The 16,367-nt window shown below is 42.8% G+C and overlaps 1 protein-coding gene across 3 annotated transcripts in view; it reads left to right on the top strand.

Moving 5' to 3' along the window:
* The window catches only part of PTPRG (protein tyrosine phosphatase receptor type G), a 407,379-nt gene that overhangs the window by 223,141 nt on the left and 167,871 nt on the right, over positions 1 to 16,367 (top strand). For all 3 annotated transcript variants that reach the window (XM_083156071.1, XM_083156070.1, XM_083156072.1), the window contains exon 5: positions 4,845 to 4,940. In XM_083156071.1, coding sequence (XP_083012197.1) covers positions 4,845 to 4,940 — 96 coding nt within the window. The remainder of the gene's footprint in view (positions 1 to 4,844; positions 4,941 to 16,367) is intronic.

Here is a 16,367-nt window from a genome sequence, read left to right as displayed (position 1 = left end):
TTCTGCCACTGGAGAGGCCCTTAATCTATCATTTCGCTTTCATTGGGGACCTTTACTGGAAGGAGTGTGGATTATGGCCATGTGGGTCTGAAGCGGAGGGCCTATTCTGAGAAGGGGGGAAATGAGTGATGAGTTGGCAGTGTCACATGGGTGTGCACCCACTACACCAGTGGTTCCTAACCCTGGTCCTCGGGTACCCCCAACAGTTGATGTTTTTGTAGGTCACTTTTTAAAATGTGATAGTTGGTGATACACATTGCAGCGGCTGGGTCACTTGGAAAACCTGAACTGTTAGGGGTACTTGAGGACCGAGGTTCTACAGGAGTTCTCTCAATTATGCGTCATTTTGTGAGTAACCTAAAAATTTAATTTTAATACTAGTGATGGTGGGGTTATTTTTATGTTGAGGCCTGGAGCTCCATCCAGCACAAAGTTTATCTGGCCCTGTGCACTGGAAAGCTGTAAGTGTGGGGGATATCAATGCGTACACTTCTTGCCTGTCCAGTAGAGGCCGCTATTACAAGCAATTGGCCCATGTTCTTTTTTTGGGTAGTGTTGTTCTATTTTTGTATCATAAGTCCCTTTACTCGTAAAACTGTGAAAAATGGAAAGCCCTACACACCAACATATCCCGTGAAAGATCTAAGTTTATGCCCCTACTCATTTATGTGGCTATCCATGGGCAGTTTACCCATCTTTATCAGAATGGAGCTTACAGCATACCTCCTGGCATTATTTTGGCTCTACCTGTAAAGCATTGGTATGCTGGGCTGTGGTTGACCACATTAGGGGCGTACTACATAGTCCTATATTCCAGGGATGTGCCTAGCAACCTAAACGACACCTTGTATAATTGCAGGAGTTAGTGTTGACCCCATAGACTAGCCTTTTAACCTTTTTATAGTGCATTTCTTTTTTTACTGTGATAAGAAATAGGAGCACCCACAGGAAACCCACTTAAACACAGAGAACATATAAACTCCACACTTGTCACAGTAAAACCCATATCTCCAACAGTAAGAAGCTGCATTGATAAACATTTTGACAGTGCCACCCCCTTACTGGCTAAGTTCCCTCCACCCCATCCCACATACACCCACGCACATACACATACATACACACCTACATACACACACTCACCCATCTATATACATACACACATGCCCACACCATTGTCGTATCATGACCTTCAATTAGAGGTCACGTCTGTCTTGGCTTCATTCCTGAGTGCTGGAAGGTCTTATTGAAGTGAATTATTGTACACTTGGAAATGAAAGACTTCCCAACTATAGACTGCATTAAGTAAAATGGAATCTCTAAGATGCAATGATCTATCTTATCTTTCTCTCGCTCTCTTTTTGCAGAGTAAATAGTTGGCTGCATCGCGGACTCTGTCAGACACCTAATTTTTGTTAATAAATGATGTCCTTAAAGTGTGACAAATTATGCGCAGTTGTATATCGAACTGTTGGATTTGTACTCTCCGCTGTTTGATTCTGATAAATTAAAATGCATTAACCAGTTCATCGGATTCCGATTTTATTTATTTTTTTCTTCTCCTTTTTTGTTCTTCAGGCTGGAATTTGGGAATGTTTTTTGAATATACAGTGTATGTTACAGATGAGCACATTTCTGCAGGAAGGGAATTCATTGACTTGTTGTATTAATACGAGGAGTAATTGAGATTATGGGGGGTATGCAATGTCATTCGAGCTCCCTATTTCCGGCTTTTCTCGGCAGAACGAGCCCGACAGCTTGTGATGTCGGGCTCGTTCTGCGCAAAACCCCTGTTCAATGCTGTCGGGGAAGACAGCATTGAATAGGGCCCCGCAGCCATCTCCCCCGTCGGGAGATGGCTGCGGGGCCCTATTCAATGCTGTCTTCCCCGACAGCATTGAACAGGGGTTTTGCGCAGAACGAGCCCGACATCACAAGCTGTCGGGCTCGTTCTGCCGAGAAAAGCCGGAAATAGGCGAGCTCGTCTATTTCCGTCATCAACTCGCGGCCACGCCCCCTTCTCGCCGCTCGGCGGCCGGGACGTTGAATCCCAACTGCCGAGCTCCAGGCGAGCTGACCGAGAACGGGACAGGGGCACGGCTGTCGCGCTAGCTCGACAGCTGTGCCCCTGACATTGAATACCCCCCTATGCCTGCAGTGGTCTTTATTCTTTCTGCCTACTACATAGTGATGCAACAGCCCATAACAGTAAATAGATATTTGCCTATACTCCCACAGGGGGCTGGTCGACCATAATTAGGTCAACCACTATTGGTCTACAAGTGAAAAAGATTGACAGGCTTTAAGTCAACGTTGAGAAATGGTCTTTTTTTTTTTTTTTTTATTAATTTTTTTTTACCCTGAACTGGCTTGTTCTTTGACATAGACACACACAAGTGAAACTCATGTCAACCTTTAGCTTTGTCGACCTTTTGTCAATGTCAACCTAAAGCCTGTTGACCAATAGTGGTCAAACTATTGATTTGTCTCAGATCTTAACAAATTTACCCCACAGAATGTGGCGGTGGCAGAGAACCGCTTGGCCCATCCAGTCTGCAATAAGCACATGCACGCACTCTCACACTTCGATTAATCTTTGTTGGGAGCCAATTACCCTGCCAGTATATTTTTGGAGTGTGGGAGGAAACCAGAGTACCCGGAGGAAACCCACACAGGCACGGGGAGAATATACAAACTCCGCACAGTTAGGTCCATGGCGGGGAACCATCTCATGACCTCAGTTCTGCGAGGCGGTAATGCTAATCATTACACCGTCCGTGCTGCCCCTCAGGAGTAGCAGATTCTGGTGCCACCACCTGCTCACCACTCTGCAGCACCATCAGTGTAGGCAAGGGGGGGGGGGGGTGGCTGAATATGTGGAATAATAGCAAATTATTAGTTTGTACAGTTATTGCCCCCACCTATGACCCCTCTCGGATACTAGGATACTACCAGAGTGCCATCCAATTGCCACATAAACTACTTTTGCACCAGCCCGCCCCCGTGTCCATGGATTTGATACTGTATATGTACACATTATCCAGACTCTAATGCATTGAAAGCAGTCAGCCTGCAAGGTATGAAGGCCCATTATTAGTCTACACATATATTAGCATCTCTTGTGCATTCTAAAACCATAAAGGATATAAATCTTAATTTGAAAAAAAATCATAAATCGAGAAGCCAATGGAATGTATTCATCTAATATTCCTTTAATATCGATTTAGAACTGTAAAGTGCAGCAAAAGGCAAAGAGTAGCCATCCACACATGGGGATAGCCAAACGTGGATATCCCCTGACCACTCATTCTTCTGCAATATATATCTTATGGTGGGTCCACACGGTGAGATTTCCCCTATTTTTGTACTCAATTAAAAGCACAATTGAATCGAAAACGAATGGGCATCAACTGGTATTCCCACATTCGATGCAGATTCGATCCCGATGCACGTTCACGTTTAGTGGAAATCAAAAAGAAAATAGTTTTTCCAGAAAAACTATATAGTACAAACCAAATAGAAATTGAATCGAATGCCAGATCGAATCGAAATCATTTGCAGCCAATCCGGAAGCTACTCTCAGCCAATGGGATACATTGTATGCATTGTTAGGAGAGATGGTGAAGCATACAAGTAGGGCATTAGAGTGTTGGCACCAAATGCGAAATAATAATAATGTTTAGTACATAAATAAGCTGTATATATTGCAAACACTAACGTGATCTGGAATCAAATGGACAAGCTTGCTATTAAATACTGTATTTAGATAGTGATTTCATTTTAAAGATAATAGTCTATTTATTGATTGGTCTTAAATTGTCTGCACATGCGAGGTTTGTACTGTATTTGCTCACTTTAAATTGCTCATCCAACAATTGTGATGAGTGAAGGTTTGGGGATTTAAAAAAAAAAAAAAAAAAAGTAAAGTTCTGAGTTAGATTTGTTAGATTTGTCATTCTGAATGCTATTCCATACTGTATATTTGCATTTCACAAATCCATGATTAGAACTGGATGCGATAACGACCATTGTATTCAGATTTATAACGTGTCTGAACTGTGAGCTCTAAGATAATTACTTCAGTTTTCAATACAAAAACTTTTGTATTCTGTGTATAGGTAGGAAGTTTGGGTGTGTATTGAAAGGTCTACAGTGTTGGTCGACAGTCAGAAAAAGTTGACACATGAAAAGTTTGACCTGAAATTTCCCCCTTTTTTTGCCTGTCGACACCTGTCAACATGGACCCACATATAGCGCATACCTTGCAGAGCTGGTTTTGCTTGCCATATTTTGGCTACTGGGCCTTGCTCCGCTGCAGCTGCGCTCAGCATGTTTTATTGTTCCCAATCGGAGTCCACATGGATGTTCAGTATGAAAGTCCCAAAAATTATGGGGAAAAAAATTAGAAAAATTCATGTGGACTTTTTGCTTGCTTGTTAATGTTGACTGGATGAGTATCTACCTGTTTTGGTGTCAACTAAATTGACCATCGACCTAGGCACTAGATCTGTCACTCGGATGCCGGGAAATTTACAAGCATGATGTTTTTACATGTTCGCTGATACCCAGCCTTGTTTTAATACGGTCCTTGTGCCCCTCGGTAATGTTTTTTGTAGGGTATGTGGCTACTATGTAACTGCTTTGTGTTTGCAGATGATTACAAAACTCTTGAGACTTCCAATATCCGTATCCGTGAACACAGGAAATGCAGTAATCTGTATAATACAGCTAAAAGATGACCATTTTTGTTTTTAAACAATTGCTGTTTTTTTCTATATACTGTAAAAATATCATTAAAACATCTGAAGGCTTAAACTCTAGTCGCTGTCTTTTTTTCATATTTTCAGATGCAGATTTATTCCTACAATCCAGATGACTTTGACAGCTTTGGGGCAGCCATTATGGATAAGAGGTTGATTGCCGCGATGTCGGTCTTCTTTCAGGTAAATTGACAATATGATACCTTTTTAATGAAATCCTTTGTCAGGGGTAACCATTAGTTCAGTACACTACGCAAATGTAGCTTTTTCTTCCACTAACATTATCTTGTAAAGTATGCCTGGTTTTGGGGACTCACAAAGGAACCTGATTTAGCTATACAGAACATACTGATTGCAGTGTACTAAGGAGGTGGAAAGAGCACATTCTTTGCACAAAGAATCCTATTTCTAGGCACACTTTATTGGAGTGTAACAGTAGTGATGGGCTAAGCATTACTTGAGAAGCTATATGGAAAGGACAGTAGATAATGCAGTATCTTAATTGGCAGTGTCTTTGTCTTCTGCGTTCCACTCAGTCCTCCAAGTTATGAAAGTGACATCACAATGGATGGCAGAATTGTCAACTTTTTACTTTAATATTTTCTTCCTTTTTGCCTTTTTTTTCTTGAGTTAATTTGTGTTCTTTAGGGCTTTTCTACTGTGTTTTCTTTTATTAGTTATTATTAGTAGCATAGCGTTATTACTTTTTTGGTACATTATTATATTCACATTTAATTTGTGTATTACTTTCCTTTCTTAATCTCTTTAACTGTTCGCACTGGGAACTATGTCTAGAAACGGCCATGATGACAATATTGCCCAGTGGGTTTGATGCTAGAACAAAGACATACATTCTGTGATCCTTTGCTTATTGTAAGAAAGACCTTTTTAAACACACAAGTGAGGCATCTAATAGAAAGTCCTGGTGTCCCTTCATACTCATGATTTATAAAAGACATTGAGTCTAAACCAGTATGAGACTGGTTTTTACAGGCCGCTGCCATATTTTATTTCTCTGCTTTCTCTCTCTCTGTAATGAAATAAAAAAGGGCACCTACAGCTGCTGCAGATTGGTAATGAACCCATTTTCTTTTGGCTTTAATGGAATTTTAAAATAATTAACACAGACATCACTATTTAGATAAGCAATCTACAAAATGGTGCACCTTCTTCCTGTGCCCCATTAAGGCATTGTTTCTACAGTATATGCTGTTTGTGTGGGCAGCCTGTGCACATGTGATCATGCAGAACCAATAGCCTGAGAGCTGGCAGCTTGATGAGGTCACAGGATGTTTATCAGGAGCAGAATGGACATGCTCTTGCCTAGTGGTGGCTCTTACCAGTATAGAGGTTGGGGGCTGCCGCAATGCGGGCCCCCCTCCGCTGCTGTCCCTGTCCACTGCCGTAATCCCCCGTGAGTCCCCTGCACGGGGCCAGCGCATGCGCAGTAACTTCATACATACTGCGCATGCGCTGGCCCAAGCCTCCGGGGGCTGCCTTTGCAACAGCCCCCGGAGGCTTGATCGGGTCCCTGGGTTCTGGCGCATGCGCAGTATGGTCCGCAGTACTGCGCATGCGCTGAACCCATTTTGGGGGGCTGCTGCGCATTTGCGCAGAGCGAGACATCCCGGAGGGAGGGAACACCTCCTGATGGGATGCCTTGAGTGACTGGCAGGTCGGACATCCAATAGGAAGTCACTGCCAGTCACAGTGAAGCCAGCGCTGTCTCACAGACTGAATTTGGCTTCACTTTAGGCAGAGAGAATGGCGGATTTTACCTGGGGGGGGCTGCAGCCCGTAGGTAAAAACCGCCACTGCTCTTGCCAGTGTATGGGCTGTTCATGCATTAATACTCGTGAATTGACATAGCTGCCCAGAAGATGGCAATATCATTGACACCATGGCAAAATGGAATAAAGATCACATTATCCATATACACCGTAAATGTTAACATGTGATGTCTACTCCGCTTTCAGGGCAGTTGCATGCAGTCTATATTTATTGATCATAAATAGAATGGAAGTTCCTCCATACCAGCCCCCTACCCATCGCCTTTCCCTGGGATTAATATGTTAGTGTTCGCATACAATGCTACTGTCATTAAAGTAAATAGGCTCTGACAACACAAAAAAAGCCATTTGTTGGGCCAATGCCTAGACTGAATTGAAAAGTATTGCAATTACCTTTCCTTGTTGACATCGAAACAATAAGAAATGTTTATACGTTGGATAAAATCAGATTTGTGCTGTATTAAATTGCGATCTGATGCAACGTTATGGATGATGGGCAGTTTATATCCTAGCGGTTATAATAACCGATTTTAGTAGGCATGTTCCTGCTTGGTTTTGGTATTGAGCCCAGAATTTTGTAATGACACTGAACTCTCCCTCGTCCGAGGTTCCGCACGGCTGACTCTCTTGTTAACTCTAGCACCGTGTGGTTGTGCGGCACCGGTGTGCTCATGTATAATTGTGTGCGTCTCCTATACGCCGGCTTCCTATGCTGTTAGGGAGAGCATAACGTGCCCAGCTGTGGTCAGCAAGCGTGGGATGTGCTAAATGTGAAGTTTGTGCTTCTAGACGATTCATTTTAATATGTTGTCATTTTGTTTAGCAACATGTTACCGTGGACCGCATATTACCACGGGGACCTATTGAAGAGTTGACGGTATGCCGTGGTTTTGTTGACGGTCAATATTTCTGCAGTGATATGCTGATGGGAGAATGCTGAGGATATATTACGATGACAGTGTAGTAAAGCTAGATTAAGCATTTTAATGGCTTCGGCGTTATAGCGTTGAATGCGATGCTTTAACATCGTGTTTAAATTTGGATTGCCGACACGGTTAAAATGCATGAACTAGTATTAAAATTGTGCCTGCCTATTGTTGCCAACGTTCTGCCATCAGCAATATTGAATGTCTGCAAAATGTATGTATTCCGAACGGACATCTTAAAAAATAAAAAGGATTATACATATTGTATAATAAACTCCGATGCCCCTAGGGGGAGGAGCTACTGAGCGAGAACTCTTATTACCTGAGATCTATGAGCCTTCTCCATATCCTAACATATATGCAGGACAATACCATTCAGTGGACCTAGGCTAGGCGACACGTAAAACGCTGAATGAGTAGAACAGTTTAACATAACAATAATAAACAGGAAGGGGGTGGTGCACTTTTCTATGATGTCACAACTGAGGACCACACGCCCCAGACTGAAGGGTGGCGGTTCACTTCCTCGCTCCGGGCTGCGGAGGTACACTGTATGACACAGCCCAAGGGGGTGGAGAACTGGATAAGCCTATTGCACTCCCACAACTTGGACCAGCTCTGCCCTCAGGAATGAATTCCATTATTGGGATATTCAGTGTGAAAGCCTTAATGAGAATAAAGCATTTCATCAGCCATTAAAAATGTGATTTCACAATTGTTGTACAGCGAGATCCTTTTTCTTTAAGAACGCCCATCCTACAGCAGGTTTCCCAGGGGGGGGGGGGGGGGGTTGGTGGGTGTCAGCCTTAAAATATTTTGCAAACCCCCTTAGTGTGTAAAAAGTGACTACAGGGTTCCTATTCCGCCATAAGAATTAGTTTAGGGGATCATTTATAGTTTCTTGCAAAAAGAAAAAGTATTTTGGCATTGTAACCAAAATAACTTGATTTGTCAAAATAATTCCCGTTCGCTTGCCAGCAGAAATAAGTGGCGGTCCAGGCCCCCTTTAGCACTTGACATGTGGTAATTTTTTATTCAGTTTTCAATTGAAAGCTATGAGCACCAGTAGGAGGTTTCAATTCTCTGCATCAAAACAACTTTTGGGCTCACCGCTATTCAGTCATAATAGATATTCCACTTCAGGCCTGTAATAAGGATTCTGTGAACCCTCCCTTGTAATTCAGCGTTCTTATGCAAACCTTTCATTCAATGCTGGTTTTTTTTTTCTTTTCTTTTTTTGCCCTTTTTTTCTTTACTTAAGCCACAAACACCATAATGGAACGGACACAGTTGCTGGCATTAAGTGCTTGTAGCTCCTGGGCTTGCCTCCAAATTGTGCTGGAACACTAGCTGTGAGGTAACAATAGTTCTTGCGGGACAGGTCTCTGGGTAAAGTCTGTGTACTCTAACTGGGCCGGTCTCCTTTCATCAGCAACAGGCATTTCTCATTAGAGTTTGCGCCCACTTTCATCATACTGCTTGGTTATTGGCGGCCTCTCGTCTCCTGCCAGTTTTGATTGTACTTTGAACCGCTGCAGAGCAACATGTTTCATCCGTAGAAAGAACTTGAGTCGGCGCAGCCCCAGAAAAGAAACCAAAGGGGAGCGTTCCTCTTGTACATAAGAGTTACATCATTACTCCTTTATGTGTTGCCAGTATTTAGCAACCTTCCTATTAATTAGCACAGTATAGGGGTGAAGGTGTCTTCTCAGAACTGGAGATTTGGCGTCCACTTTCATTCCCAGTAAACGTGCTCATGCAGCGGCCGAGGTTGGCAAATTCTTTTTGGCAGTTGCAGAACTCTCCGCTTCTCTGCTCAGTAATGATCTCTCGGTACACATGTAGTCTACACCATTGGTTATCAAACTCTGTCCCCCAGGATCCCTCATAAGTGCACTGCATACCTCCCAACTGACCTGATTTTTGTGGGAAAGTCCCAATTTGTTGGGGGGGGGGGGCTTAGTTGGAAGACTGCCTTCCAAGCATGCACACAGCGTCAATTCAGAGGGGGCAAAGGGACAGAAAGCATGGGCAGCAGCTCAGAGTGCTTAGAGCGCCCCCCCCCCCCCCCCCCCAATTATGAAAACGGGGGCTTGGCTCAAGATCACATCAGTCCTGTAGAGCCATGCCCCCTTTTTTGAGAGCGGCCTCTAAATGTAGGCCGGTATGGCCCTGTGTAATGCCAACGGTCACTTTATAAAAATCAACAGGTGACCTGGAAAACATGAACTGTGCGAGATCCTGAGGACAGAGTTTGAGAACCTATGGTCTAGACCAGAGGTAGCCAACTCCAGTCCTCGAGAGCTACCAACAGTTCACATTTTCTAAATCACCTAGCTGGGGCACAGGTGCACTTATTACTCACTAACACATTATAAATGATCCACAGTTGATTCTGTGGGGAGACCTGGAAAACGTTAACTGTTGGTAGTTCTCGAGTACTGGAGTTGGCTATCCCTGGTCTAGACCAGTGGTTCCTAACCCTGCTCCTCAAGTACCCCCAACAGTGCACGTTTTCCAGGTCTCCACACAAAATTGCAAGTGAATAAACTAGTTCCACCTGTGGATCATTTAAAATGTGTTAGTAAGAAATGAGTGCACCTGTCAAGTGTCCTGTGTAACGTGAACTGTTGGGGGTACTTGAGGACCAGGGTTGGGTACCACTGGTCTAGAGATGATTCTTTCCTTTATTCGATGCTGGGTGTTTTCCGCTAGAAGTTTACATTCACTAATGAATGCAATTAAGGAAAAATTTAAAATCAATTTATTGGACATATCTGAGATATGATTGTCTTGAATTGATCTATGGGAAATATCATATGCAGTATGGGTGGCAGTGTCCCATTCCTTGATAAAAGGATGCGACTCCTGCCATAATATGCAGAGTGGTCAGGTTTTCTGTACAGGCAGAATACAATTCATTCACAGAAGAAAAATGTAAATGATAAATTAATATGGCGGAATTAAATGTATTTATTTATACTTTTTGTTTTATTTTCTTGTAGTTGGACAAGCTTGTAGAGTAGGTAGTGCTCCAATCTATGCTTGTACCTCCTCAGTATGGTCTCAGTACTACCTAGAGGCTCTAAGCAGGTATTATGTGTTTTGTAGAGTAAAGGCCCCCACACCTCGGTGGACGCTATTCAAAAAGTTTAAAAATCTTGGTTCCCCAATCCCGACTAAAAGCGATTGGTATTGGCAAATCTGGGATTTTTAACATGAAAAAATTCCCCATTTCCATGATCCATCGGGTCTTATAGACTTGTTCACAAAGCCATCATTAACCAATTAATACTTACGGTTTGTCAGGTCATAAGTATGGGCCAGGGTGAAAATAAATCAGATGGGATTACTGTAATTGACATCAACATCACTTTGAATTAACGTCCTTAACGTTTGCATACTCCATCCGAAATGTAGCGCTTTTTGCGGATAAACATTTAGTTTTGTCAATCTGGATTTATAAAGACTCAGGGGACAATTGAGCAAAGCTCAGAGATAAAGTTGAGAGCCACAAAGCACGAACCAATCAGCTCCTAACTGCCATGTAACAGGCTGAGCACTGTCCGTTAGGAGCAGATTGGTAGTTAGCCTCTCTCCAATTTGTCACCAGACGCTTAATGCATAGACCCCTAATCTCTACTTTATCCCTCTCCAAGTTTTGATAAATATTGGCCTTTAACTGCAGCTTTTTGGCCAAATACAGCACATCGTTAAGTGGTCCAGGCTGAGATGAGACAAGAGCAGATGGAACGAAACCCAAAAAACATGGTTGAAAACTTACTCCTGCTATACAGGAGAGCTCCCACAAAATCATGTGCCATGGTGTGCTGACAGTGGAACAAGGGAGCACACCAGGGCAGGGAACAGAGCACGTTCCCCATGATACCTGAGTTTAATGCGTCCGGGCGAGCAGAGAGAGAGGGCACAAGGAATACGTTAGTGCAGTTAAAGATTCATCTAGGAACATTTTCCGAATGGAATAATCAGCAGACTTGCCAATATCTTGTGTGCTTGAATCCTGCCGAGCACGTTCTGCTTCTGAACAGCTGGGTGACACATGTGACCCTAATTTGTCAAAGCGTTGTGTGATAATACAATGACGAGCGGGAAATGAAAGTGCTGCAAAAATCGCATAGGTTGATGACAATGAATACACTTATCCTTCATTGTTCCCCCAGTTACAAAAAGATAATGGGTAAGCGAGTGTTGCAGTGTCTTCCAGGATTGTTACAGAGTGGAGGTGAGGCTGCAAGGGTTGCTTAAATCTACTGAATAGGGACATTCTGTGATACTTTATCCATCATACACTGAACAGCGCTGACTTTTTTTTTTTTTTTTCATGTGTATTTAAAAAAGGTTTAAAGGCTCATGGGAACCCAAAGTTGGAACCCAGTATAAGTAGATGTTGTGCAGAACCTCTCGCCCAACTTTCCCACAGGACCGATGTCTTAAATTTAGTTCTGGGAGCTGGGCTTAAAGAATGTGTGCATTTATCTTTATGTATTTTTACTTTTTCCCATGTTTGGCGCAAAGACTATTGTTGCAAATGATATGGTGCTGCCTTATGGTACTCCTCCCATACTCGCAATAACATAATCATTGTGTTCTGCCTGCATTTTGCCAAAGATGGAAGTTTATTTAGTTCATTATTCAGATCTGATCGCAGTACAAATTTGTTCTCTAAATGGGCAAAACCATGTGCACTGCAGGTGGGGCAGATGTAACATATGCAGAGAGAGTTACATTTGTGCAAGTTATTTTGTTTCTGTGCAGGGTAAATACTGGCTGCATTATTTTTACCCTGTTTAGATTTCAGTTTCAACACACCCCACCCAAATTTAATTAAATTAAGCACTTGTGCGATCCCTACTGCTAGGAAGACTGTGTGTGACCTCCTTTGTAATATTTGGTTTTAGCTTAATCAGAGGAACATGATCGCCATCACTTCGTATTAACGGATTTGTTTTACGCCCAGTCACGTAGGACGAGACACTTGTGGACCATGGCTGTCTGTATTCCGCCATGGCAACAACTTTTATAAACTCATACTGTATTCTATCCACCACCTCCTTGTTATGTTGAGCAGCGCTCCTCCCAGTGATTGTAGGCGACTCTTCTCTCTCTAGTCGTTGCCCTAGTGACCATGTCTGTTTATTTGGTCCTACTGATTATTGTGTAGCAGTGCCCTTACCAGTGATAGTAGTCCGAGACCTCCATTTACCATGTCTTTTTACCTAATGATGATTGTGTAGAGGTGCTCCTTGCAGTGATTTTAGCCTAAGAACCCCCCAAATGATCATTTTGGTTTTCTTGAGCCTACATTAGTAGACTCAAGAAAACCAAAATGTGAGGAGCGCTGCTCCTGTTGTTTAGTAGCACTCCTCACAGTGAGTGTAGGTTGAGACCCCCCCCAATAACCAAGTCTGCTTATTTGATGCACTTTGTAGCAGTGCTCCTACCAGTGATTGTAGGCTGAGATACCCCCCCACCCAATTACCATTTCTGTTTATTTGGTCCTACTGATGATTGTGTACAGCGCTCCTTTCAGTGATTTTAGCCTGAGAATCTCCCAGTGATCATTTTGTTTTACTTGGGCCCACTGATCATTGTGTAGCAGCGCTCATCACAGTGATTGTAGGTTGATACCTTAATAACCATGTTTATTTGAACCTACTAATGATTGTATAGCATTGCTCCTCCCGGTGATTGTAGTCAGAGACCCCTAATGATCATGTCTGTTTATTTGATCCTACTAATTAAAATAAATATACACCTTATATAAATGTGTGTATGTATTTGTGTGTGTGTGTATATGTGTAGCTTTAGATTGTAAGCTTGCAGCAGGGCCCTCCTACCTTCAAGTCTGTCTGTTGTTACCCAGTTTGTCTTATCACTGTCTACTATTGTAAAGCGCAACGGAATCTGCTGCGCTATATAAGAAACTGTAAATAAATAAATAAATAATGTGTAGCAGTGCTCCTACTAGTGATTGTAGGCTGAGACCCCCAATTACCTTGTCTGTTTATTTGGTCCTACTGATGACTGTGTAGCAGCGCTCCTTGCAGTGATTTTAGCCTGATAACCCCCCAGTGATCATTTTGATTTACTTTAGCCCACTAATCATTGTGTAGCAGCGCTCCTCACAGTGATTGTAGTGGGAGACCCCTAATGATCGTGCCTGTTTATTTTATCCTACTAATGATTGCGTAGCAGAATTCATGCAGCTAACCCCCCCCCCCCCCCCCCCCCCCCCCCCCCTAGTGATCATGTCGGTTTACTTTCTCCCAGTGGTCCTTGAAAGAGAATCTCAGTGATCATGATTTCAGTGTATTTTCTCACCCTCATTACTGTCTGTGCAGTGCTCCTCACAGTGCCTATTTAATATATTTCACTTTAGTTCTTAGCATGGACATTATTAGTATTATTATTATTACTACTGGAATTGCCACTGGGGAAATTCTTAGCGGAGAGATTTATGCTTCCCTATTAAATAGCGACATTAATGACAAAGTAAAATTATTTGCAACCAAAGACCTACATTTGAAGGTTTCAAACTTAATAATAGAAGCTTCCTGGGAGTTCTACGAAAGCAGATTTGCAATGCAAGCTTAGATATCTGATGCATTAAAATTCCCGCAGTCCATCACAGCGCTCCTATTACCTTGCAACCTTTGTGGTTTACGAGAAAGATTGATGACTAGGCAACCTGCCGATTATAATTATCCCAAGAAAAGAGAGTAAATTATTCCGCAGTTCCCTAGATGTTGAAGATCTTAATTCCTATTTCCAGTTCTAAACGGTTTTTGTGGGGCCGACTGGGGAACGTTTACAGTATATTGACTATTCTACATAAAATTGACCTGACCAATTAGCTGATTAACTCTTTGCGTGGCATTGGGTAGAGGGAACAAAAGTTCTGCTGTGCAGTCAGGTTTACCAACCTCCGGAAAGCTTAGTTCAAAGCTTGGCAATGGCAGTGAATGCTATAATCACCTATAGGCTAAGCCCCACACAAACCACTGGGGGAGTGGGAACCCTTTCCAGCAATGGCCATAGCACATGCGCGGTCTTCATCATATGCTCTGTCGCTTTGCGGGGTCCCGATACAGACATGAAATGATAACTAATGCAAACCGCTCACTTTTTACACATCTTAATATGCCCTGTAGTATACCCCCCCCCCCCCCCCTTTCCTCAGTAACTAGGCCCCATTGATGTCTGTGGCCCTGCGTTTCACCAGGCGTCACTTAAAGCATCATCGTATTTGTGACCTGGGGCTTACTTGTGCAGTGCAACTGGGAGACCCTTGACTGTTTTTATTCTTCATAATGACCTGTAATGTTTGCTTTTTATATAGTAAATTTTTATTTTTTACCAATTTTTTTTTTTTTTTTTTTTTAGCGACGCTGGCATTTTTAGCACTGTGCTTCGGGCATGGTGCCTCGTTGCACTCCGCACACTATTTTATTCTCCCTTCACCCCATAGTGTATGGTAGTGAAATACCGACTGTCAGCATGTCCGCTGTCCCTTTTTAGCTTTCATTAAAATCCCCTTTTACATCCATTGCGTTAATTAACAGCGCTGGCACCTATGTCTCACAATCAGGCTTACTTTTACTGCCGCTCCCTCCATGCCTGGCTTAGTCCCCACATCAGCAGGTGACCAAAATTAGTTAAAAATTGGGTTAGGACGTTAAAGGGAGTTTAGATCCCAAAACCATACTAAACATTACACATAATAGGGATGTTTCCTGATGCAGTGATCAATCCTACTGCTTCATACCACTTACATTACCCACCCCGAGCATCGGATATCTGCTGCTTCTAGACATTCACCAAATCAATTACATTATGTAACATGCAAATTTAATAAGAGCCCAAGTAAGTTCAAAGACGATCATTGCCGCTCTGCAGAAACCCCCAGCTGAACGTTGGTGTGTTCCTAATAGCCTCAACACCGTGTTCTCTAGCTGTAAGAAGATCGGAGCGGTTCAAATGAGCTACCTCTACAGGGAGTATGCAAAGCGCACCGAAGAGGCTTCTAAAACACATGCTTGTCTTAACAACCTCCAGATGGACTTCAAATGATCTTTGGTTAAGTTCAATTGGCTTTTATTGTAAGTAAGGTTGTGAAGCTCTAGTTCTGAAAAAGAACTAATTAGAAAACATAAAAAGTTCTATTTAAAATAAACCGTCAGGGGGAAGAGGGGGTTAGATCCGCTAAGAAGAAACAACAAAGCTTCATGGGTAGAGGCTAATGCCGGATTTATATTTGTATTGGTATGTTAGACATTCACCGTGTCAACACCGATGTGGTGTCAGAATGTCCACACTGTGCTTTTTAGTGTGGGTCTATACCTGAGCATGACCCTTACAGTGACGATAACACGAACCCTAATGCTCATGGGTCATAGGGTCAACAGGATGAAGGTCCGTATAAATTAGGTAAACTTCTAAAGATCGACACATAATATAGGTTGACAGGGTCGTGAGGTTGACACAAGCATTAGGTCGACAATGGAAAACTCAGTCCGAAGATCATAATGAGTTTGTACAATTTTTTTTGTCCTGAATGTCGGCATAAGTCAACATGGACACCATCCGTGTCCCCTTGCGTGTCTCGCTGCACTTGGCACACTGTTCTATTCTCCCTCCACACACTTTTGGATGGTAGGCTATGAAATTCTGCCTGTTTTACAAATAGAAAAACCTTTTTTGACTGCCGACCTTCCCATTGTCGATCTAATACTTGTGTTGACCGTCCGACCCTGTCGACCTTAGGCATGTCAGCCTATTTCATGTGTCAGCCTAAGACCTGTCATCCTTTTGTTGTCGACCTAATTTATGTCGACCTTCATTCTGTCAACTTAGCGACTGTAACCTGTTGTATC

Source organism: Crinia signifera, chromosome 8 (assembly GCF_055691185.1).
Source record: "Crinia signifera chromosome 8, ASM5569118v1, whole genome shotgun sequence".
Classification (NCBI taxonomy): Eukaryota; Metazoa; Chordata; class Amphibia; order Anura; family Myobatrachidae; genus Crinia; species Crinia signifera.
This window is presented reverse-complemented; position numbering and strand designations above follow the sequence as displayed.